The 26,210-nt window shown below is 36.6% G+C and overlaps 1 protein-coding gene across 3 annotated transcripts in view; it reads left to right on the top strand.

The window, feature by feature from the left end:
• The window catches only part of RYK (receptor like tyrosine kinase), a 110,429-nt gene that overhangs the window by 72,601 nt on the left and 11,618 nt on the right, over positions 1–26,210 (top strand). For all 3 annotated transcript variants that reach the window (XM_082460674.1, XM_082460673.1, XM_082460675.1), the window contains exons 10-13: positions 6,126–6,195; positions 11,630–11,762; positions 12,724–12,833; positions 12,994–13,153. In XM_082460674.1, the coding sequence (XP_082316800.1) occupies positions 6,126–6,195; positions 11,630–11,762; positions 12,724–12,833; positions 12,994–13,153 (473 nt within the window). The remainder of the gene's footprint in view (positions 1–6,125; positions 6,196–11,629; positions 11,763–12,723; positions 12,834–12,993; positions 13,154–26,210) is intronic.

Raw genomic sequence — 26,210 nt, 5'->3', positions numbered from 1 at the left:
TATGTCTTCTTTGGAGAAATGTCTATTTAGGTCTGCTGCCCATTTTTGGATTGGGGTGTTTGTTTCTTTAATATTGAGCTGAATGAGCTGTTTATATATTTTGGAGATTAATCCTTTGTCCGTTGATTCGTTTGCAAATATTTTCTCCCATTCTGAGGGTTGTCTTTTCGTCTTCTTTATGGTTTCCTTTGCTGTGCAAAAGCTTTGAAGTTTCATTACGTCCCATTTGTTTATTTTTGTTTTTATTTCCATTACTCTAGGAGGTGGATCAAAAAAGATCTTGCTGTGATTTATGTCAAAGAGTGTTCTGCCTATGTTTTCCTCTAAGAGTTTTATAGTGTCCGGTCTTACATTTAGGTCTCGAATCCATTTGGAGTTTATTTTTGTGTATGGTGTTAGGGAGTGTTCTAATTTCATTCTTTTACATGTAGCTGTCCAGTTTTCCCAGCAGCACTTACTGAAGAGACTGTCTTTTCTCCATTGTATATCCTTGCCTCCTTTGTCATAGATTAGTTGACCATAGGTGCGTGGGTTTATCTCTGGGCTTTCTATCCTGTTCCATTGATCTATATTTCTGTTTTTGTGCCAGTACCATGTTGTCTTGATTACTGTAGCTTTGTAGTATAGTCTGAAGTCAGGGAGTCTGATTCCTCCAGCTCCATTTTTTTGCCTCAAGACTGCTTTGGCTATTCGGGGTCTTTTGTGTCTCCATACAAATTTTAAGATGATTTGTTCTAGCTCTGTAAAAAATGCCATTGGTAATTTGATAGGGATTGCATTGAATCTGTAGATTGCTTTGGGTAGTATACTCATTTTCACAATGTTGATTCTTCCAATCCAAGAACATGGCATATCTCTCCATCTGTTGGTATCATCTTTAATTTCTTTCATCAGTGCCTTATAGTTTTCTGCATACAGGTCTTTTGTCTCCCTAGGTAGGTTTATTCCTAGGTATTTTATTCTTTTTGTTGCAATGGTAAATGGGAGTGTTTCCATAATTTCTCTTTCAGATTTTTCATCATTAGTGTATAGGAATGCAAGAGATTTCTGTGCATTAATTTTGTATCCTGCAACTTTACCATATTCATTAATTAGCTCTAGCAGTTTTCTGGTGGCAGTTTTAGGATTCTCTATGTTTAGTATCATGTCATCCGCAAACAGTGACAGTTTTACTTCTTCTTTTCCAATTTGTATTCCTTTTATTTCTTTTTCTTCTCTGATTGCTGTGGCTAGGACTTCCAGAACTATGTTGAATAATAGTGGTGAGAGTGGACATCCTTGTCTCGTTCCTGATCTTAGAGGAAATGCTTTCAGTTTTTCACCATTGAGAATGATGTTTGCTGTGGGTTTGTCATATATGGCCTTTATTATGTTGAAGTAGGTTCCCTCTATGCCCACTTTCTGGAGAGTTTTTATCATAAATGGGTGTTGAATTTTGTCAAAAGCTTTTTCTGCATCTATTGAGATGATCATATGGTTTTTATTCTTCAATTTGTTAATATGGTGTATCACATTGATTGATTTGCGTATACTGAAGAATCCTTGCATCCCTGGGATAAATCCCACTTGATCGTGGTGTATGATCCTTTTAATGTGTTGTTGGATTCTGTTTGCTAGTATTTTGTTGAGGATTTTTGCATCTATATTCATCAGTGATATTGGTCTGTAATTTTCTTTTTTTGTAGTGTCTTTGTCTGGTTTTGGTATCAGGGTGATGGTGGCCTCATAGGATGAGTTTGGGAGTGTTCCTTCCTCTGCAATTTTTTGGAAGAGTTTGAGAAGGATAGGTGTTAGCTCTTCTCTAAATGTTTGATAGAATTCACCTGTGAAGCCATCTGGTCCTGGACTTTTGTTTGTTGGAAGATTTTTAATCACAGTTTCAATTTCAGTGCTTGTGATTGGTCTGTTCATATTTTCTATTTCTTCCTGGTTCAGTCTCGGAAGGTTATACCTTTCTAAGAATTTGTCCATTTCTTCCAGGTCGTCCATTTTATTGGCATAGAGTTGCTTGTAGTAGTCTCTTAGGATGCTTTGTATTTCTGCAGTGTCTGTTGTAACTTCTCCTTTTTCGTTTCTGATTTTATTGATTTGAGTCCTCTCCCTCTTTTTCTTGATGAGTCTGGCTAATGGCTTATCAATTTTGTTTATCTTCTCAAAGAACCAACTTTTAGTTTTATTGATCTTTGCTATTGTTTTCTTTGTTTCTATTTCATTTATTTCTGCTCTGATCTTTATGATTTCTTTCCTTCTGCTAACTTTGGGTTTTGTTTGTTCTTCTTTCTCTAGTTTCTTTAGGTGTAAGGTTAGATTGTTTACTTGAGATTTTTCTTGTTTCTTTAGGTAGGCTTGTATAGCTATAAACTTCCCTCTTAGAACTGCTTTTGCTGCATCCCATAGGTTTTGGGTCGTCGTGTTTTCATTGTCATTTGTCTCTAGGTATTTTTTTATTTCCTCTTTGATTTCTTCAGTGATCTCTTGGTTATTTAGTAACGTATTGTTTAGCCTCCACGTGTTTGTCTTTTTTACGTTTTTTTCCCTGTAATTCATTTCTAATCTCATAGCGTTGTGGTCAGAAAAGATGCTTGATATGATTTCAATTTTCTTAAATTTACTGAGGCTTGATTTGTGACCCAAGATGTGATCTATCCTGGAGAATGTTCCGTGCGCACTTGAGAAGAACGTGTAATCTGCTCTTTTTGGATGGAATGTCCTATATATATCAATTAAATCTATCTGGTCTATTGTGTCATTTAAAGCTTCTGTTTCCTTATTTATTTTCATTTTGGATGATCTGTCCATTGGTGTAAGTGAGGTGTTAAAGTCCCCCACTATGATTGTGTTACTGTCAATTTCCTCTTTTGTAGCTGTTAGCAGTTGCCTTATGTATTGAGGTGCTCCTATGTTGGGTGCATATATATTTATAATTGTTATATCTTCTTCTTGGATTGATCCCTTGATCATTATGTAGTGTCCTTCCTTGTCTCTTGTAACATTCTTTATTTTAAAGTCTATTTTATCTGATATGAGTATAGCTACTCCAGCTTTCTTTTGATTTCCATTTGCATGGAATATCTTTTTCCATCCCCTCACTTTCAGTCTGTATGTGTCCCTGGGTCTAAAGTGGGTCTCTTGTAGACAGCATATATATGGGTCTTGTTTTTGTATCCATTCGGCCAGTCTATGTCTTTTGGTTGGGGCATTTAATCCATTCACGTTTAAGGTAATTATCGATATGTATGTTCCTATGACCATTGTCTTAATTGTTTTGGGTTTGTTTTTGTAGGTCCTTTTCTTCTCTTGTGTTTCCCACTTAGAGAAGTTCCTTTAGCATTTGTTGTAGAGCTGGTTTGGTGGTGCTGAATTCTCTTAGCTTTTGCTTGTCTGTAAAGCTTTTGATTTCTCCATCAAATCTAAATGAGATCCTTGCCGGGTAGAGTAATCTTGGTTGTAGGTTTTTCTCCTTCATCACATTAAGTATATCATGCCACTCCCTTCTGGCTTGCAGAGTTTCTGCTGAGAAATCAGCTGTTAACCTTATGGGAGTTCCCTTGTATGTTATTTGTCGTTTTTCCCTTGCTGCTTTCAATAATTTTTCTTTGTCTTTAATTTTTGCCAGTTTGATTACTATGTGTCTCGGCGTGTTTCTCCTTGGGTTTATCCTGTATGGGACTCTCTGTGCTTCCTGGACTTGGGTGGCTATTTCCTTTCCCATGTTAGGGAAGTTTTCGACTATAATCTCTTCAAATATTTTCTCTGGTCCTTTCTCTCTCTCTTCACCTTCTGGGACCCCTATAATGCGAATGTTGTTGCATTTAATTTTGTTCCAGAGGTCTCTTAGGCTGTCTTCATTTCTTTTCATTCTTTTTTCTTTATTCGGTTCCACAGCAGTGAATTCCACCATTTTGTCTTCCAGGTCACTTATCCATTCTTCTGCCTCAGTTATTCTGCTATTGATTCCTTCTAGTGTAGTTTTCATTTCAGTTATTGTATTGGTCATCTCTGTTTGTTCTTTAGTTCTTCTAGGTCTTTGTTAATCATTTCTTGCATCTTCTCAATCTTTGCCTCCATTCTTATTCCGAGGTCCTGGATCATCTTCACTATCATTATTCTGAATTCTTTTTCTTGAAGGTTGCTTATCTCCACTTCATTTAGTTGTTTTTCTGGGTTTTTTTCTTGTTCCTTCATCTGGTACATAGCCCTCTGCCTTTTCATCTTGTCTATCTTTCTGTAACTGTGGTTTTTGGTCCACAGGCTGCAGGATTGTAGTTCTTCTTGCTTCTGTTGTCTGCCCTCTGGTGGTTGAGGCTATCTAAGAGGCTTGATGGGAGGCTCTGGTGGTGGGTAGAGTTGACTCGACAGCTCCACTTTTAAGGAATGAGTGTATAATCATGGTGCCTGAGTTTAGTGGTCTGGATTTTACTGTTGGTTTAGCATTTTACTAGGTAGGGCTGGGAGGTGTATCTTGGCTTTGCCCATCTTTCTATCTTCTTCTCCCTCTTACTGCATTGATCAGAAGATCTATAAATTATTATTACTGTCTTTTTTTATCGTTGACATACAAATCGATTATTGGCTTCTTTGAAAGTATTTTTAAAGGTATACTGTTAATTTTGTTTTTGATATTTAAAACCCATTTTTTTAAAAATTAAAACTCATTTTCAATTTTATAATGAAAATATACTATTCACTTAATGGAAATGTTCTTTTCAGACAGGGGAGAAAATCCTCTATACTTACTAAAGCAGTGGTCCCTGTAAGAGGAGGCATCCATGTAGATTTGTGCAAATATTTAATGGCTTCAAATTCTTTTGAAGGTGCAGACTAAAGATATTGGTAACTTGCATTATCATGTTTTATTTCAAAAACATTGAACTAAAAGCCAATTTTAGTTCTGTTTGTTACCTGGACCAAATACCATGAGTTCAGAAGCTAAAAATAAAATGGAATAATCATGCTAATTTGGGCTGTTATATGAAAATTAAATCTTTTTCTACTAATATAATAGTAGTTCTTTTTGTTTGTTTAACCACATAGAGGTAAGAAGAAGAAAACAGTAAAATGCACCACAATCTCCAGTCAGAACTCCTGTGGTCATTTTTTTCTAATTTTACGTTTGTAAGGTAAAAGTAACTCCCGTAAACAATTTCTTATGATTCCCTCTGTGAGTAAGAAGAAAAACACACCCAAATATATCTAATTTTCCAAATAAATTTGATTTTGAAATATAACTGATCGCACAAACACAGTTTTTCACCTTGCTTTTAAAATTTAATATGTCTTGCAGATTTTCCTCTGTCAGTACATGTAAATCTGACTTTTTTTTCTTAAGGTAGCTGCATAGTATTCTTACGTGCTAATTTAACTAGCTCTCTGTGATGGGCACTTTGGTCTTTGGTCGTTTTGAGTTTTTTTTGCTGTTATAATTGAACAGTATTCTTGTTGTGTTCTATACAGATGAGCTTTTGTGAGTAGACTCTTAGCAGTGGGATTGATGATGGTAAAAGGTATTAAAAATTGTGTTAGCTGTTGTTTCCCCCACCTGTTGATAAGCCTGTTTCCTCACACTCCTGCCCAAACTGGCAGGTGGCTGACTTTTGTGTCTCTTCCAGTCTGATGAGGAAGATGGCATTTCCTAGTTTAATTTGCATTTTTTTACTGAGGAGTGAGGCAGAAAGTCGTTTTTTTAATTTTGCTGGTCATTTGTGTTGTTTTTTTAGTAAACTATGTGTTTATATCCTTTGCCTCTTTTTCAGTTTTTTTTCTTATCGTATGAGTTCTTTAAAGAAGGGGGAAAAAGACGAAATCAGCCCTTTATATGCCTTATGTGTTACAGATATTTTTCCAGCCTGTTATTACTTTCTCTACTTTGTTTCTGGAACCTTATTTAATTTCTGATTTTTATGTAGTCAAACTTATCCTTAATGGCATCTGTAAATGTTGACCTTGTCAGTGAGACTCTACCTACTACAATAGAATTTTAGGCTAGACCTAATTAGATTTGCCTGTAACTTTTAATGAAATTTACCATACAGTCTGAGATAGTTACTTACTAATACCAGAAAATATTGATGTCATATGTATAATATTATCATACTATATATGACAGTGTCTTTTTCTTTATGTAGATCAAGCTTCTGAAATTCAGGTGACAATGATGCTCACTGAAAGTTGTAAGCTACGAGGTCTTCATCACAGGTGAGAGGAGAAACCACCCAGCATTTAAGTGTTAAGCATGGTAGCATTGTATGCTACATTTTTAAGAATGTTGTAATGTGCTCTTAATAGAAAGCATTTCTGGAATAACTTAATTTATTTTTTCCTGAATATAAAAGTGAAATGCATGCTCATTGCACAAAATTTAAAAACACAGTAAAATATAAAGAAGAGTATGTAAGCCCACATCTGGATAATTATAGCTGAGCTTTCAGGAAAGAGTTTATATTTATGTGCATCTTTCCCTTTAAAAAATAGGATAATGATATACGTATGCTAAAAAATATTTGTTATGAAATGTTGAACATGTAGAGTACCAAAGAAAAGAATAATAGACACCAATAAGCCCACCTCCGAAATTCATTGGTGGTTAACATTGCCATTTTTGCTGTGCATGTTTATGTATCTATCATCTATTTAGGTAGATACAGGTAGATATTTGCAAGTGTGGAAGTATTTTAAACTAAATTGGATATCTCAGCACTTTCAATGCATTTCCAGCATGCATTTTCCAAAAAGTTGAGGACATTTTTCTATATAATCACAATACCATTATCTTTAACAAGGTTAACCCACTTCTTGATACGGCAAAACAATGGTATCTAACTTTTCATGTAAGTAACTATAAATTCACATCCACATTTAAAAAGACTACATAGTAGTTCGTTGAATGGATGCACCACATTTTATTTAACCAGTCTCTTTTCATTAGTTTGCAGTATGATTTTTAAAAAATATTTACAGTTCTGTATAGGAAGAACTTTTTTTAAAAGCTTATTATCAGTCCTTTTCACAGAGCTATAACAAGAGATTCTATCTTCTGAGCCAAAAAGGGTGTAATTATAGTATCACAATGTGCAGTATCAATGTTTGGGCAAGGTTTTTGTTGTTGTTGTTTTAAAGCACTATACATAGTCAGCTTAATTTGTGTGCCTACTGAAAATTTGATCACATATGTTTAAAAAATGGAATGGTGACCATCATTGTTGGAAGATATTTATGGACTTCCGGGAAAAAAAAAAGATAGAAAGTCATGTGCAAAAGGCATTATGCATTGTAATTTCTGTGTACTTTGAGCAGTTACTTGAGTTCTGCCAAAAAATAAGATGACTATGCAGAGTTTTATTTTTGAATTTTATTTATACTTTGGTTCATAGTCAAAAGAATTTGAGAACCTAAAAAGAAGGCAGCTATAGTAAGATCAGTAAAATGGTAATGAAAATGAAATTGAGTTTTTTGGCATTGTGATGGTGGAAAAGAAGACAAATAAGGCAACGTTAAGGAGACAGTTATTTTTATGTGATTGAACATAAAACAACTCTTAGCTTCTGGGCAAGCAAGGCTGAAGGAAACATTAAAGTTTGATACATCTCAGTATTAGAAGGGAAGGAAATGTACACGTTTCTTGGGGGAGACAACTTTTTCTGGTTTCACATTCTGAGACAGATGTCATTAGCTTTATCATATACTTGGGACATTGATTAAGATAATGAACAGATATACTTTTTAGTTTCATTGAAAATAAAAAAGCCAGAGACTTTTGAAAAAAATTGACCGCACAGTAATGAGGGACTAAAAATGTCCTTTTGAAGGGTTAAAGTCATGTGGTTTAAGAATGTTACCTTCCATTGACCTGATTCACTGATTCATTCCAAGAATAGAACTCATTTGCAGAGGAATGTATAGATAACTTACCCTTTAGACTATATTTTCTAAAAAATAAAAAAACCACATTTTGTTTCCTCTGAGTGACAAAGCAAGAACTGGGTAATGATCAATTGGGAATGTCCTTTTTGACAATGTTGGGAGTACTTGATTTATTATGCTGACCCTAGCGGGAAGAACCAGAGTGTTTAATACTAGTATGTAATGTTAACCTAGTACTTAGGTACTTAGCTAGTATTCTTACCTTGATGAAGGGTCTGTACCACATCAGCACAGAAGTGGGTGGCAGGGATAAATATAGACAAAGCCAGGATTTTCTCAAGAAGCAGTTTTATATCCACAGTAGCCCAAAGGTGCTTTGGCTGAAAAATGTTCAGAGCAAGCATTTGCAGCATTTTCTCAGGCAGCTTTAAGCTATAGGATTTTCCAGCATCCAACTAGGATGAAATAGTAGCCCCAGGATACCCTTAGGTGGTGGAATGGGATGACTTACTGAATTAGGGTTATTTGTTACTGTACATTCAGTGATTAGGGAATGTCTTCTAAAGGCAGGTTATGGTTTGATCCTGGTTAATTGTTCTTCCTCATCATAAAGTGATACCAGGACTCCTGGTTTTTAATGAGCAAAAACACATTGTCAATATGTAGAAAGTATATGGTTCTTTCTTCTCACTGTAGCAATTTATTTCATTTTTAAGGGGACTAGGGCCTATAACACATTTCTTTTGACCCCTGATGTCTAGACTGTTCATGGCTCTGTGTATGCATACGTTCTCATTCATTAAGTGCCCATTTTGCACTTGGAACACTGCTAGGCATGAGGGTTAAAAATGAAATAATGATATTCAGTGATCATATTATAGAATTTATCAAGCAAACTCAATACACTCAGCAAGAAATGACACCTGGTTTCTGATTTTACCTTTTTTAAAAAACTAGTTTTGGTATGTAATTCATCATGTTTACTTCATGTTTTAACATTCCATGATTAAGAGTTTTAAAGTGTTGAAATATTTTAAAGCATCTTGAAATTCTTTCTTTTCATTCCTTTTTCCACTGGAATTTTTGAGAATAATTTTTATTATTAGTTAAAATAGCTGTATAAATAAAAGATAGCTGTCGATCTATTTAAATTCCATCAGACGTGCTTCATAAAAAGTACTCAATCTATTTCTGCTTGTAGTTTGACTCTCCATTGGCCCAAGGGTGCCTGATGACGGGCACTTTGCTGAATGCCTCATGGCTGTCACTCTGCAGGCACGCTCGGCAAGACTGAGAACTGGACCAGTTCTTGCCTTAAGTCCCTGCAGAACCTGCCTTTCCTCTATAGCACCTGCTTCTGCCTCATCCACTCTTCTTATAGATCCCAGATCTTCCTCTTTATCTTCCTTTCCTTTATAAACTGGGCAGAACGAAGAGCAGCCATTTGTTCTTTGAAACATTTTCATGCAGCTTGTTACTTCTCCCGGAGGGCTTTTAATCCTCTGGTGATAGAATAAATGATTTGATCTCATCCAGCAAACTTCCTGTGTTTGGGTCAGATTCCTTTAACTTTGCTCAGTGAATTTCAGTCATGAGGAAAGGTGCAGAGAAATAATTTTGGGAGGGTTAAAGAGATTGGGCAGCTCTTCACATTACTCCTGAAATCATGGTAGGTTCAGTTAAACCTGAGTGCACACCTGCTGTAGTCATTTTTTCCCACTTTTATTGAGAAATAATTGACATACCTCACTGTATAAGTTTAAAACATACAGCATGATGGTTTGATTTACATATATTGTGAAATGATTACCATGGTGGGTTCAGCTAACATCCATCTTCTCATATAGATACAATAAAAGGGAAAGAAAGAAGAAAGAAAATTTTCTCCTTGTGATGAGAGCTCTTAGGATTTACTCTCTTACCCACTGTCCTGTATATCACACAGCAGCGTTAGCTATAGTTGTCAGGTTGTACAGTACATCCCTAGTACTTATTTATAACTGGAAGTTTGTACCTTTGACTGCCTTCCTCCAGTTCCCCCTCCCTCCATCCTCCTGCTGTAGTCATTTTAGTATGTGTGGGACTTGGTGTGTCTTGCTCCCCTGGGAGGGAATGTCCAGTGATCCAGTGGAAAACACAAGGTTTTTAGAATCAGATGAAGATTTGAATTTTTTCCTCTATGTGCTTGCTGTTTGTCATTGGCAGATTACCTTACCCCTTACCCCCTTCATGGATTCCCTCGCCTGTAAAGTGGGACTAATCATCACTGCCACTCTTGGGCTGTAATGCAAGCAGAAGCCTTACAGAGAAGTTGCCGCATACAGGTTTACTGATCCCTGAGTCCTCATTTTCCCGGCTCCTCAGGGTCAGTGCTTTCCCTGTTAGTAACTCCTGCACAGCAGGAGCGGGGCCCACAGCTTTCACTTCTGCACTGTTAGGCCAGAATTGTGTGACTGTGGTTTTAAAAGAGATACATACTCAATTGAGACAATTTAGGAAATACAGAAAAGCAAGGTAGAAATGATCTAAAGTCTCACAACTCAAAAACAACAACTCTTGGCATACTTCTGTGCAGAGTTGTATTTGCCACCATATTTGTAATTATCCTGCAAACATGTGAATTTTGTATCTTGCTTTCCTATAAGTAAGCTTTTACTTATATTCTTGTAGCATCCCTTTGTGACTGTTTGTTATATACTATCCTATTATTTGGCTGTACTTCCTTACTTTTGGACAATCTTGTTGTTTGCAGCTTTTACTAGTCATACTGCATTAACTATCCTTGTTCATATAGCTTTCACATGTTTAATAATATTTCCTTATTAATATCCTTAGAGGCAGAATTTTCCAAGTTAAGGAGGAGGAATGTTTTTCAGGTTGTTGTTTGGTGTTACTTATCAAATATTTATTAAATGCTTATTTCTGTGGCACAGAATACAAAGCATTGGGTGTAAAAAAGGAGTTCACTTTAGTTTTTGCCATCTAGGAATTTTCAGCTTAGTGGGGGAAATGAGGTAATTACGTAAAAAGTTACATAGCCTTGGGAAAAATTAACAGTTATTTCCGGGTACCAATGGAAGAGGTGTCATTAGGCAATAGGATGAAAGTATTTATGTGTGCCATGGAGATTTTAAAAGGAACAAGATTTTTTTTTACTGCATGCTTGGCCTTATTTGTATATCCCAGCAACATTGTATGGCTGGTGGGATCCCCATGTTAGAGGTATGGAAACTAAGGCCAAGAGAGATGGTCACACAGACAGTAAATGGTAAATTTAGGATTTAGAAATCCCATGTGACCTGCTAAGAACTTCTTGGCTTTTTGTGACAGTTTCAAGCTCTTGATTATCATATTCTTTTCTGCAGACTTGCGTTGGGGCCCTTTTTTTTTTTTTTTAAGCGTGATAATGAACCAAATGGGCTGTTATCATATGCTCATGCTCAAGTCATTTTTTAGGTCCCTTTGATTACCCTTTAGAGTAGAGATTTAGTGCGGATAGAGTGTGTCTTAAGAGAATCTAGTCCACAGGAAACAACTTCTGAGTTTATAATTTTTCCCTATCAGGAAAGTGGATATGTGGAAAACATTAAAGTCTAGTCTAAAAGAGCATTTATAATTTTACATTTTTAATGGTTGTATGTTTTTAAGTAAGTTTGAGATTTTCTTGTTTTGTTTTAGGTTATCTTTATTTTATCAGTTTTTATTAAAAATAACCCCCTGAAGTTTCAGATTTCACTTGTGTTTCTCCTGATTTCTTATTATTTTATAGAAATCTTCTTCCTATTACCCATGTCTGTATAGAAGAAGGAGAAAAGCCCATGGTGATATTGCCTTACATGAATTGGGGGAATCTTAAATTGTTTTTACGGCAGTGCAAATTAGTAGAGGCCAATAATCCACAGGTGAGAAATATTTGCCCAAATACCAGTTATTTACCAGTAGCTTCTATAATATCTTTGAAGGTAGATGTTAGCATTCCTATATATAAACTGTTTAGAAGTCTGTAAAAAGAAACTCAAGTTGAACCAGAAGATATTGCTAACCTGTTGATTTAGAGGGAGATGGTTTGTGATTCCTGTCTTGAGGCTTACACTCTGCTGATGCTGAAGGTTTTCCGTGTATAACCATTGTGTATTATTCATAATCACCTCAAACCCTCTGTGACACCATCTCAGTCATTTTCCTCCTAACTCTTTGAAGGTACTTGTACTAGATCTCCCTTCTAGGAATGGAAATAGACCTTACAGAGCCATTTGGTCCATGTTGTACAAAAAAAAAAAAAAAAAAAAGCTGGTGGTAGCTGGAGGTGTAGATTGTGGGTGATAATTTGGTAGCCAGGGTTTCCAGCAAGTGGTTGGCAGCCATAGCCCACCAGCATCACCTGGGGAAGAATTTCATTCCTCAACCTACAGTCCTGGCACACTAGCCCTAGAGGAGCACATCAGAGAGAGCTGTAAACTAGCATTAGTTTGAAAATGGTCCCCGGGGGATAACCTCCTAATAAAAGCTTAACATTGGAAAAGAAGAGAACAAGTTATTGAATAATAAACATTTGAAATATTACCCTTAGAATTCAGCATTCATTGAACAGATGTTTATTGAGCCGCTACTGTATATGCTGGATGTTGGGGAGATACACCTAACAGATGAGAGTGAAGTAAATGGTAAATTACAGTACAGAATGATAAGGACTGTAGTAGGTATAAGTATAGGAAGCTGTGGGAACATGTTCTTGGTCAAGAAGTAGCTTTTTAAAACTTAGTGTGTAGGTGTACTTTGGGATGGAGTAAGATTGTGGAATAAAATAACTACCATCAAAGTTTTTGTGCTAACTGCAAACATTGTCATTTTCTGTTACCACAGGCAATTTCTCAACAAGACCTGGTCCACATGGCTATTCAGATTGCCTGTGGAATGAGCTATCTGGCCAGAAGGGAAGTCATCCACAAAGACCTGGCTGCTAGGAACTGTGTGTAGGTGCCATGAGCTTGTCACTGTCATTTGATATTTAGTGTTCCCTGAATTTGGGTTCTCTCCGTGAGTCACAGTGGGAACTGTGTTGTATTTATGAGTGATTGTGGTCCGTATTTTTTCAGTATTCAATTGTATTTGATGTTCATGTCTACTTTTCAGCATTGATGACACACTTCAAGTTAAGATCACAGATAATGCCCTCTCCAGAGACTTGTTCCCTATGGACTATCATTGTCTGGGGGACAACGAAAACAGGCCGGTTCGGTGGATGGCTCTTGAAAGTCTGGTTAATAATGAGTTCTCCAGTGCTAGTGATGTGGTAAGTGCTGGGACCCCGGGATATCAGCAGAATGGAGGAGGCTCCAAATGCTTTTAAAATGTTTTTCAATTTTTTAAATCTGATAACTGTTCCCTGAAATTTTTTATTCAGAAAGCAAGTATAGTTAGCTTTCTAACTGTCAGCTAGTTTGTGGAGATAAGCTGTGACCCAAACCATGGACCATCACTGTGTGTAATCTCATTTCATCCTCATGATAACCTGTGAGGGGGCTATTAACACTATGAGATAGGTAGACACTATCCCAGTTTTAAAGGTGATGATATTGAAGTTAGGTTTTTTAAGTCTCAGAATGACCAAGTGGCTGTCAGATAGTAAAGATTTATTGTTTTCCTTTTTTCAAACGACCTCTTCCAAATTTTATGGCCTGTGTAGCTTACAGTTCCCCAGATGTCACTCTCTTCCTTTTTGTCAGTTTCTGGGTGGTTCTGTCTATTCAAGCAGATCATATAGTGGGATCCTTTAAACTTAGTGATGTATAGTTTCAGAAGCCACAGTTACTCGCGTGTATTTTGTAGGCATTTTAATTGTTTTTAATTTCTGCCACTTTTTAGTTTGATTTGGAAAATTAATTTATTTCCCTATCTCTTGCTTAATGCACTTTATTATTATAGCTGAATATTTAGAGATTAGGTAAAACTTCTGCTTATAAGGTCCCCCTGTATCACTCAGTATCTGTTAGTGTTACATGTAAAATTTTATAGAGTAATTTGCTTCAAAGTTTCAGCTATAAAAATTGGGCTTACTATATCATTATATCTTGTGTCTCAGTGATATATTTTATTTATAATATAGGGTTTCCCTTTTACTAAGTTTGTGTGGGTTAAGGACTACTCTTTTAATACACAGTTTCCCTCAGTGTATTAGTGTCCTGTGGCTGCTGTAACAGATTGCAACAACCTTGGTGGTAAAACAGCAGAGGCTTATTCTCTCACAGTTGAATTCTGGAAGCCACATGTTTGAAATCAGGGTGTAGGCAGGGCCGTGCTCCCTCCAGAGACCCTAAGGGAGAAACCGTCCTTGCCTCTCCCAGCTTCTGGTGGCTCTTGGCACTCCTTGGCTTGTGGCTGCATCTCTCTCCATCTCTCTCCATCTCTCTCCATCTCTCTCCATCTCTCTCTCTGCTCCATGTTCATATCACCTTATCCTCTATGTGTCTGTCTCTCGAAACTCCCTCTACCTCTCTCTTACAGTGATACATATGATTGCATTTAGGATTTATCTCATAATCTAGGATATGTTTCTACTCTCAAGGTCCTTAACTTAATCACATCTTTTGTCATATAAGGTAATATCTATAGGTTTCAGGGATTAGAATGTGGACATATCTTTGGGGCCACCATTCAATCCACTACACTCAGTAATTGAAATTACCTAAGATTTCCTTATTGAAAAACTAATCTTCCAATTTAAAATCCTTAAAATGATTTGTTAAGGGAGGAACCCTCTCTTGTTATTATAGTCTTTTAATTTAAATTTTTTTTTCTTTTTCAGGAGCTAGGTTAGCTATTTGATATATTGTGCCTTTCTGCATACCAAGTGTTTTGATGAGATGTGCTCACTTGATGTGAATGAACAAGTTACATATATAGTTTTTAAACTTTTTTCCTGTAAGTGAAGGTCTTTCATTATGCATATCTTCAAAATACTTTGTTTTAACTTAATTTATAATCAACTACTCTCTGAAAAGAAAAAAAAAAAAGCTTATCTGACACCTGTGAGATGGGCAGAATAGATATGAGTGATGATGCGAAGGATGTTTTCTGCTTCATGGAGCAGCTGCAAAGGTTAATAGTGGATGGAAACTTGTTGCCACAGTCTTTCGCAGCCAGAGGCATGGGGCCTTTTGGAGAATGGGTGGAGGTGGGAGGAATAAATCCTGATTCTTAGACACAGAGCCCTGAGGGTTCAGCTTGTATTGCAGTGGGAAACTAGGCCTAGTCTGTTCTTCCAGAGCTGTGATAATAAAATAAAACTTCTCTAACATTAACGTCAAGAAGTTAAAATTCCAAGTAAAGCAATGCAAATACACAAAGCAACTTACATAGTTCTCATAGCTATCTATAGAGAACCTGGACTTCTTTTGGGGGAAGGAGGGGTTGCTTGTTTTGTTTTTGATGTTTATTTTTCTCAAATGATGTTTAAAAAAAAGGAAAGCAGAGCTTGATTTAGGCTAGCAAACAGCTGCTGTATTGAATGACAGTAAGGACCAGTTATACTCAGGTGCTTGTTTTTCACGTTGCCAAATCTTTATTCAGAAGTTCTGAATTGTAGGTGGGATTCTTTACCAGTTACTACATTAAGCAAAGCTGTTTTCATGGGGAAAAAAATTGAGTTTAACTTTGGTTTTAGAACATAGTTCTAAAACATAATATCAGTTGAATTAGAGCTACATGGTTTTCAAATCCACCCCTTTAGTAGAAAAGCCTGCATCTGAACATTTTTGAATGCAGAAAAGTAAAAGAAACTTTCCTCACATCTTCTTTGAAAATATCATTCCATATTTGATTTAAAAGATTAATTCACTCATCTCTTTGGGATGTTAATATTCTTTTTAATGGTTGATTTTAAAATTTTATGATTTTATTATTCATTGAAATATAGCATAGTTGCCTTAACAGAAATGAGGTGGCAGTTGTGGTGAACCCAAAACTAGTCTAACGGGCAGGAAATAGAAGATGTTTCTTAGATGGCAGTCTATAATACAAAGATGCCATGTAACTTCAAGGAGATTGGGAATTGTTTGATTATTCTCTTAGAAAAAGGAATATTGGTAAGTAATATTTCAGAGGGGTATGCAAGATGGCCAGTAGTACTGTTAGCTTGCACAGTGGAAGCCCCCAAAATATGCGTGCTTAATTTAATGTATTTGCTTATTCCTATGTAAGTATTCCATTGTATATTTAAGCAGTAATAGGAAATTTTTTTAGGAATTATTTTTTATAACACTTATGATCACATATTTCACAGGAACTCCAGAGTGAAAATTAGATGATACACTTCAACTAATGAGACTATATAGGTAATAATACATTTCTAAGCAATGTGATCTACATCTCTTCAGCTGGGTACACTGCGCTTACTAGCTGGTAAAGTCCATGTAGAGGATATATGGCTTGGTTAAGCAAATATTTCAAAATCATACTTAGAATTAGTTTTTCTTACAATTATGATATTTTACAAATTTTGCAGCAGTTCACATATTTTATGTAAGAACTTGACTTAACAGGAGAATTACTTTAAAATCATCACCACTTTTAGCATGTATTGGCATAAACTTACTTGAAATGTCTGTGTGACAAGTTCTTCTGAGCTGTACTTAGAATGTGTTGGTGAGAATACCCACATTGATTTACGTTTAACATGGTCAGCTCCTAAAATGTTCAGATATTTCTTCTTTAGATTCTTATAAATTCATTTCCTTTAAAATGTATTTTTCCCCACAATATCTTTTGCCTTGGACAATTGAGATTGAAAGGAATGGGAATACTGTTCTGTTTCCTATGACTGTGATGGGGCTATTTAGTGTAAAAATCCTGCCTTTCTGTTTTGTGGGATTGAGTATTTTTTGAATTCTTATGTTAAAGCACACATGTTAAATTGCTTTTTAACATTTGTATTGAAATGTGTATACATAATCATTATGCTGTGTTTCCACCTTTCCTTTATGGATTAAGTTGGGGTTTTAAAAAGCTACATTTAATATTCTACTTTGGGGCTGTAAAACTTCATTCAGAGTCAAATGCAAAATAAGTAATGTAACCCCATTCCCCCCAGAATATCTACACATGTAAAGTACATATTTTAGCTATTAATGTAGCATCTAACAAATGATATTACTGCCTTGGAAGGAACATTTTCTCTGCCCTTTAAAAGACCCTTAACATTTTTGCATTCCTTTATAGTTAAAAATTCTCCCTGATTTATTTGGAAATACATTAATGTTTTCTGTCTTAAAAATAATACATTGCATTTCTGGGTTGTGTTTTAATAGTTTTTACTGGAAAGATTCAATATTTTACTATGTCAAGATTATTATAATGTTAATATCAGCTTTTAACTGTTGAACTTAGGAAATATGCACAACCAGATTTGACTAGTTATAAATCTCTAATATTATTCTAAGATATGACATCATCATAGCCATTATTAAGAATTTCTGGATATTGTTTTTATTCTGTTTTCATCAGATGTGGTACTGCCATAGATCTTTTTTGGTGACTTTCTTTTCCTTTATTTGAAAATAGATTTCTTGATTTATGTCTTCTTTGAATTATTTAGCTAGTTATAGTAGCTAACAATTCTGTAAGAGGCTACCTTCTATTAAGAGACTGAATGCAATCAGGAATACACAATTAAGAGTTTTTTCTTGGTGGTTTTCTTGCCTTTATGGTATTACATTGTGTTTACAAAGCATTTTCTTGGGAAAAAAACAAGTCAAGGAAATGATTTCCATGTGAGTCTTATCAGTGTGGTTTATGGCAATGAGGAGATCCTTTAAGGTATTCAAACAGTTTTTAGGGTGCAGGGCATATGAAAATGTGTTCCTTGACATTATTTCTTTTGTGAACATTAGAGATTATCTCCAGAAGAAGGAGAGAAATCTGTAGTTATGCAGATACTCTGCTTGCTGCAGAGTGCTTCTTATTGCTCCTCTTTGCCCAGTGCCATGGAAAGTCATTGCCACAACCCTGAACAGACTTGTGCAGGAGAAACTCACATTCATAATATGCCCATGAAGAGTGGTCTTCTGAACTACTGTGGTATCAGAGAGAGCTATAGTTTTCAGAGAATGCTTATTATTTTTAAAAGAATAGAAAACTTTCTATTTTACTCCCTTTCTTCGTTATTAATTTTAGAATAATACTTAGAGTCCCATTATTTAATTTGTTTCCATTATGGTTGCACATTTTACACATCAACTATCTTAGACGTACTATTTAAATATTCATGTTAAGATGAATTGATTAAAAGACATTAGAAAAAAGCTGGAGAGGTGAAAAAATCATTGAGACATTACTTTAGGAAATAAAGATTTAAAGTTTAATATTATTAACATTAAGAAAATATTGTTTCGTTTTATGAAATAGTCCTAATATTTCCTGGGAATGAGGAATAAATGGATTTACTTTAGGAACAGTTAATATATTTTCAGAGTGACCAGTTCCTGTCTTGTGATCAAGTAGTTGCACTCAATTTATTTTCTGTATTTGGCTCTCCTTGAGAATAGATATTTTCCTTAAGAGATCTTGTGAACATATCCTTCCTTTCCTTTCCTGCCTTGTCCTTATCATTCTCTTTAATATCCCCTTCAAATAGCCCCAGTGTTCTGATAGAGCAATGTCTAAGCATCTGATACAGTGGAGGAAAGTACCATATATAGCAGATATGTGTGATGGCTTGGTAGGCATCCGATATTAGATCCTAGGACAGATTTGGTCTCTTTTCAGTCATGTAGGACACTCTGTGCCTAAAGATTGCTGATTTTTGAAGTAGAGTTAGCAACATGTACTAAATTCGATACCTGATGCAGTCAAAATACACTTTCTATGTAGTCATTGTACACTTGGGTACATTTGTTTAGCTGGAATAGAAAAGTATAAGCCACAATGATAAGTATAAAGGATTATTAAGATTTTTAGGTGATAGTTTACACTGAAGAATTGTTAAAAAGAACCCTTTAAAGGTCACTTGTGTAAATTTATTAATTGGATCCTGGCTCCTGGCCCTTGCCTCCACTCAGTGTGCCAGGGGCCTGGCCCACCACTGTGCATCCAGTAAAGCTTTTTTAAAGTAACATAATTCTATAGATATATATTTCTGCTGTGGTTATCGGAAAGGCCTGGAAAATACGTGTCTGAAAAATTAAAATTCGTAAAATAGTATAGCTTCAAAAATTGGATATTCAGAAAGGGGTATATACTAATAAAGCCTGTACCTCGAGTACGGCATAGTGTTAGTTTTGGAAACTTGTGAAAATTGTTTAGTTAATGTTAATGAAAGTTGACTGGACTCAAGCTTCCACTGCTTGGAATGTTACTCCATGATATTTTGATCTTCAGAGTGAACTCTTAATTAAAGGAATTGGTAAAGAGAAATCCAAACTGCTTCGCCTTGGTTTTCAGAACTTCTGTTCCTTATCTTCTTGTTTCAGTTTTATATTTTCTACTGTACGTTTCCTTATATTCTGCATTTCAGCCAATTCGGAATTCCTGCTGAGTCCAAACTCACCAGGTGCTTCTATGCCATTTAATTTGATCATCTTTGGATCCCAGAGAATTGTATCTACTTAATGACACCCATAAAGAATTCTTTGTCTACCTAATAATGGCACCTATCACACGCGGCCTTATATTTTCTGGCACAAGTCATTTTTCCCAGAACAGGCAGTGGGGAACTCTGACTTAATTATTTTCCTTTAGAAGGTTTTCCATATTTACAGAATTAAAGTTGTGTGTGTGTGTGTGTGTGTGCGCGCGCGTAGCAGTGTTAATCTTATCCTTAGAGAGCTGTGTACTTGACGGTGTAAAAGAATCTTGGAGGGCCTCACACTGTCCTCTTCTCCCCTCTGTTTCCATGTTGAATCCTCATTTTTCTCCTTGTCTCACTCCTACAGACTTCAATTCAGAGATTCCATGTGTTCTTTTGACTACAGTTGTTACTTAAGAGTAAATGATTTATTAATTGACCTTTGTGGCCTAGGGTCTCCCTCGTAAGTATTAGATATATTGCATAGATACCTACTCTGCTTTTGTGCCCAGGGCCCATGTTTCTGAAAACCTAAGTGCAATCTTTGCACTGTAAAGATGCAACACAATTGAGGACAACAGGTAGACTGTCTGGTTTGAGGGGAAAACATGATTGATTTGCTATGGGGCATGTTGAGTTCAGGATACTGATGGGTGGAATGTAGGTCTGGAATTCTGGACAGACATAGAAGCAGGATATTAGAAATTGTACATCAGCTTCGTAAAAGTGTGTGATTGAATAAACAAGAGAGTTTGTTGATCTCAGAGGTAGCGAATATAAAGAGAGAAGAAAGCCAAGAGAAAATGTAGGGAATATTTACTTTAGTTAGTGAGAAAGGAAAGATGAACAGTGAATAAAACAGAAGGGTAAGAAGAGAATCCAGAGAATGCTGTGTCTTAGAAACCAAGGAAGGAAATAGTTTCAAGGAGAGTCTAGTCTCTAAACATATCTGCAGTAGTCAGAAAGGATGAGGAAATCTTTGAGGGCTTTTGAACAGGCAGGTTTAGTAAATCATTAAAGATGGATATGATTGTTAAGGGCTCTGTGGGAGGTGAGAAAGTGGAGACAATAGGTTACACTTTGAAGAAGTTTAGCTATGAAAAGGAGTGGAAGGATTGTAGCTTGATGGGATGGCAGGATCAAGAGAGGTTTTATTGTGTTAATGTTGTGTTTTATTTTATTGGGTTTGTTTGGTGTGGCTTTTAGGCAGGGAAGCAATGGGGAGAAAGAGATGGACTTGTGATTATTGGAGGGGAGGTCCAAGAGATGATAGGTGAACGGGCTCAGAAACCCACGTAAAGGTATAGTTTGGCATAGGAGGAGGTATACCTCTTGTCTGAGATGGGAATAAAGCAAGAGATAGGAGAGAGAAGGTACAGAAAATTCTTGAAGAAGGATCTCTCATTGACCTATGGGACAACTTCAGGTTGCTGAATATAGTTGTAATCAGGGTCCACAAAAGCATGCATTGGAGTTGCGGGGCAGTGGGGGACTAAAAGAATAATGAAGAAATAACTGAAATGTTTCCAAATTTGATTAAAACTATAAATCCACAGATCTAAGAGCTCAACAAACCCCAAACACAATAAGCACAAAGAAACTAATGCATTACACATTATAATCAAATTGCGCAAGACTAGCGATAAAGAGAAAATCTTAAAAGCAGCCATAAAAAAAAGAATGTTAATATACAGAGGAACCAGGAAAATTTCTCATGGGAAGCCATGCAAGGGAGAAGACAGTGAAGCAACATCTTTAAACATCTTTAACATCTACTGTAAGAAAAAACTTATGTAGAATTTTATACCCAGATAAAATATCTTTCAAAAACTGAAGGGGAAATAAAGACTTTTCCAGAAATAGAAAAGCTGAAAGAATTCATAACTAGCAGATGCACACTGTAAGAAATGTTAAAGGAAGTCCTTTAGGAACCAGTAATACCAGATGGAAATATGGGTCTGACAAAGGAACAGAGAGTACCAGAAATGGTAACTGCATGGGTAAATGTATACAGTTTTTTTTTCTCCTTACTTAAATCCTTTAAAAAGATCATTGAACATATTTTTATGCCCCTTGTGTAGTAATTAGTAAAATAGACAGAAAATCAGTAAGGATATAGATTTGAATGACAGTACCAACCAACTTGATCTAGTTAACAGTTATAGAACACACCATTCAACAACAGCAGAATGCATATCTGCAGGTTCACATGGAATATTTACTAAGGTAGACCACATTCTGGATCATGATCAAGTCAATAAATTTAAAAGGATTTAATTCACACAAAGTAGGGTTTTGTGAACACAGTGGAATTAAATTAGAAATCAAAAATAGGAATCTAGGACTTCCCTGCTGGCAGAGTGGTTAAGAATCCGCCTGCCCAATGCAGGGGACACGGGTTCAATCCCTGGTCCGGGAAGATCCCACATGCCACGGAGCAACTAAGCCCGTGTGCCACAACTACTGAGCCTGTGCTCTAGAGCCCACGAACCACAACTACTGAAGCCCGTGCTCTGCAACAAGAGAAGCCACCACAGTGAGAAGCCCGCGCACCGCAATGAAGAGTAGCCCCCACTCACCACAACTAGAGAAAGCCCGCGAGCAGCAACAAAGACCCAATGCACTCAAAAATAAAAATAAATTAACAACAACAACAAAAAGTAATCTAGAAAATCCTCAAATATTTAGAAACTAAATAATACACGTTCAAATAACCCATGTGTCAAGGAAGTAATCAAAAGGGAAATTATAAAGTACTTAGAATTGAATGAAAGTAAAAACACGTTTCAAGATTTGGGGGATGCTGCTCAAGGGCGACATGTATACTATTAAACATCAATATTAGAAAAGAAGAAAAGTCTCAAATTTATTTATTTTTGGCTGCATTGGGTCTTAGTTGCGGCACGCAGGATCTTCATTGTGGCCCATGGGCTTCCCTCTAGTTGTGGCACGAGGGCTCTTCATTGTGGCACATGGGCTCTGAAGTTGTGGCGTGTGGGCTGTCTAGTTGAGGCCTGTGGGCTCAGCAGTTGGGGCACGTGGGCTTAGTTGCCCCATGGCATATGGGATCTTAGTTCCCTGACCAGGGATCAAACCTGCATCCTCTGCATTGGAAAGCAGATTCCTAACCACTGGACCACCAGGGACCATTCCCAGTGTGGCAGTTTCTTAAAAAGTTAAACATGTACATACCATATCCAGTCATTTTGCTCCTAGGTAAATGAAAGTATATGTCCTTACCAATACTTGGGCATAGATGTTCATAGCAGCCTTATTTTTAGTAGCTAAACCTGGAAATAATTCAGTGTCCATCAACAGGTAAATGGGTAAACTGCTGTATTCATACAATGGACTACTGTTCAGCAGTGAAAAGGGATGAACTGTCGATATATCATGGATGAATCTCAGAATCATTATTCTGAGTGAAAGAAGCTAGACAAAATGTTCAGTTTTAATAATTCCATTTATGTGAAATTCTAGAAAATGCAAACTAATGTTAGTGGCAGAGAGCATATTAATGGTTATTTGGAGATAGTGGGGCGGTGGTGGGAGGACTGGGAGGAAAGGATTAGAGCTGTACGAATCTTTTGGAAGTGATGGATATGTTCATTATCTTGATTGTGGCAGTTGTTTCAGAGGTGTATACATATGTGAGAATATATCAAATCGAACAGTTTATTGTATGTTGGCCATACTACAATAAAAATACATAAAAACTGTCTTCTGTCTTTGCTGTCTGACCACTGCTGCTGTCACATCTAAGACTAGTTCCTAAGTTTGCAGGATCTTAAGACCCAGCTAGGACTCTTAAAAATATTGAGTTCCAGGTCTCAGAATTACTAGGATGGGGCTAGGGAATCTGTAATTTTAACAAACACTCCAGGTGATTTTTCTTATTACCCAAGCTTGGAAAGCACTTGTCCCACATTAAGTTAATTCCACTTTGGTCATCTGAACCCATTTCCATATATGAGAAAGGGATGTTAGGTTTCTAGTGTTAACAGAAAGGCCTAGCCATAGAACACTTGATTATGCTTTTACTGTGGTCAGATGAGATCATTTAGAATTGGACAAAATTTTTTTCTCATCATATGTAATATATTGAGGTCAGCCTGAAGTAACAGAATGGAAATCTCTGAATAGTCCCAACATTAGTGAACATTACATCAAAGGGTAAAAAAGAATTATTATATACTTTTTTTTTTTATAAATTTATTTTTAAATTTTCATTTATTTATTTTTGGCTGCGTTGGGTCTTCGTTGCTGCGCACGGGCTTTCTCTAGTTGCGGCGAGCGGGGGGCTACTCTTCGTTGCAGTGCACGGGCTTCTCGTTGTGGTGGCTTCTCTTGCTGCAGAGCATGGGCTCTAGGTGCACAGGCTCAGTAGTTGTGGCTCACGGGCTCTAGAGCGCAGGCTCAGTAGATGTGGCTCACGAGCTCTACAGCGCAGGCTCAGTAGTTGTGGTACACAGGCTTAGCTGCTCTGCAGCATGTGGGATCTTCCCGGACCAGGGATCAAACCCGTGTCCCATGCATTGGCAGGCGGATTCTTAACCACTGCACCACCAGGGAATTCCCGAGTATTATACACTTTTTGACAAGTCACATCTGTATATGTTGTTAGTGAAAAAAAAATTTTGTATCCTATATATTAAGAAGCTGTAAAATAACACAAGTTGGGAGAAGAGAAATAAGATGAATAGAAGAACACTGTTATTCTCTACATGTTCTTTAAATGGGTGTAGCAAGAGCCTTTTATAAAAGTTTTATAAAACTCTGGAAAAAACAGGCTGACCTTCTCATTGCCCCCTTTCCAAAGACGTCAAACAAGAGGAAATTATAGAATAAGTCTGTCTAAATTTTAAATGGTTCAGTTATCAGAAGACTTTAGAGAGCAAGTTTTCCACAAATTATCCTTGTGCTATTTGGTCTTGATTTTTTTGTAGAGGGTTGGTGAGCCAACATGTAATTAATCACTTTTTTTGGTTGTTGGCTTGTAAGGAAATGAAACTGCAACTTTCCCTTTGGCTTTATGGTTCTCTTTTTGGTGTTTATTAGTGCTGCAATATGTAACATAAGAAACTTAGATGGGTGCTTAGTGATAATGTGGATACAACAATGTGAAAGAAGTATTTTTTTAAAGTCATCTTATATATTTTGTACTGTTATGGTACCTGTGTACACTCCAGGTCTCCGATACCACCAGCATTACTATGAAAGTCTTACAGTCAGAAGTTGTTAGAACATCCCTTGTCAGTGGATGGGGTTACTCATCAAGTGGCAGTATCCACTTCTTACCGATTCTCATTGTTTCTTCCTCCAAAATCTAGTTTGGATTGATTATTCCTTTCCCGAAGCTGCTACCACAATCAGTGAATAAGAACAGACCCATCTCATCTTGTAAATAAGGGGTAGGAACACCCTTCCAACTAGCTTCACTTCTTTGGGCTCTGTTCCATCTGTGTAGTGAACTACCTTCCCTGTGGCAGTTGGACACTATTTTGTTTATTTATTTATTTTTAAAAAATTTAATTTATTTAATTTATTTTTTTGGGTGCTTTATAAATAAATAAAGATTTTATTTATTCTTCGTTGCTGCACGTGGGCTTTCTCTAGTTGCGGCCAGCGGGGGCTACTCTTTATTGAGGTGCGTGGGCTTCTCATTGCAGTGGCTTCTCTTGTTTCGGAGCACGGGCTCTAGGCAGGCGGTCTTCAGTAGTTGTGACTCGCGGGCTCTAGAGCGCAGGCTCAGTAGTTGTGGCGCACAGGCTTAGTTGCTCCGCATCATGTAGGATCTTCCTGGACCAGGGCTCGAACCCGTGTCCCCTGCATCGGCAGGCAGATTCTTAACCACTGCGCCACCAGGGAAGCCCTGGACAGCATTTTTAAAATTAAGCATTACATTGACTAATTACTGTCATTATTAAAAGTTCATATAAAGTTTAAAGACAAACACCTGTATGTCAGCAGGCACCTTCCTTTGACTTTTATTAATTTGAAATCGTTTTTCCATCTTTAAGCAGAATAGAAGATTCCCCTTAAACCAATAGGTTTAGGGAAATTCCAGTAGACTCTGTCTCTATGAAGATTTTAAAAATATACATCCATCCGCATCTGATTCCTGTCTCTTCCCTCCTCCCAAAGCACAGACCTCAAGGATGGCCATTGTTCTACCTTAATGGTAACAATTAATAAAAAAGATACTAAGTTCCAAAAAGCTAAACTCTTTGGTTTTGGTATTTAGGATAATGCTGGCCTAAAAATGAGTCGAGAAGTGTTCCATCCTCCCCTGTTTTCTGAAAGAGTTTGTGTAGGATTGTACTGTGGTTTGAATTGTGTTCCCCCAAAAGATAGGTTGAAGTTCTAACCCCTATACCTCAGAATGTGACCTTCTTTGGAAACAGGGTTATTAGAGATATAATGTTAAGATGAAGTCATAATTAAGGTAGACCTTAATCCAATATGACTAATATCATTATAAGAAGAGACACTGGCATGCAAGGGGAGAATGTTGTGTGAAAACAGAGGCAGAGATTGAAGTACTACAGCTGCAAACCAAGGAACACCAAGGATTGCTGGCAAAGCACCAGAAGGTAGGATTAGGCAAGGAAGGATTCTCCCCTGTGGGTTTCAGAGTGAGTGTAGCCCTGCCAACACCCTGATTTTGGACTTCTAGCCTCCAGAGCTGTGAGGCAAATTCCATTGTTTAAGTCACCCAGTTTGTGGTACTTTGTTATGGCAGCCCTAGGAAACTAACATTGTATTAGGAAACTAATATTGTATTTTTTTC

This window comes from Balaenoptera physalus (genome assembly GCF_965194825.1).
Source record: "Balaenoptera physalus genome assembly, chromosome: 4".
Classification (NCBI taxonomy): Eukaryota; Metazoa; Chordata; class Mammalia; order Artiodactyla; family Balaenopteridae; genus Balaenoptera; species Balaenoptera physalus.
The sequence above is the reverse complement of the archived record's forward strand: the minus strand, read 5'-3'. Positions and strand labels throughout refer to the sequence as shown.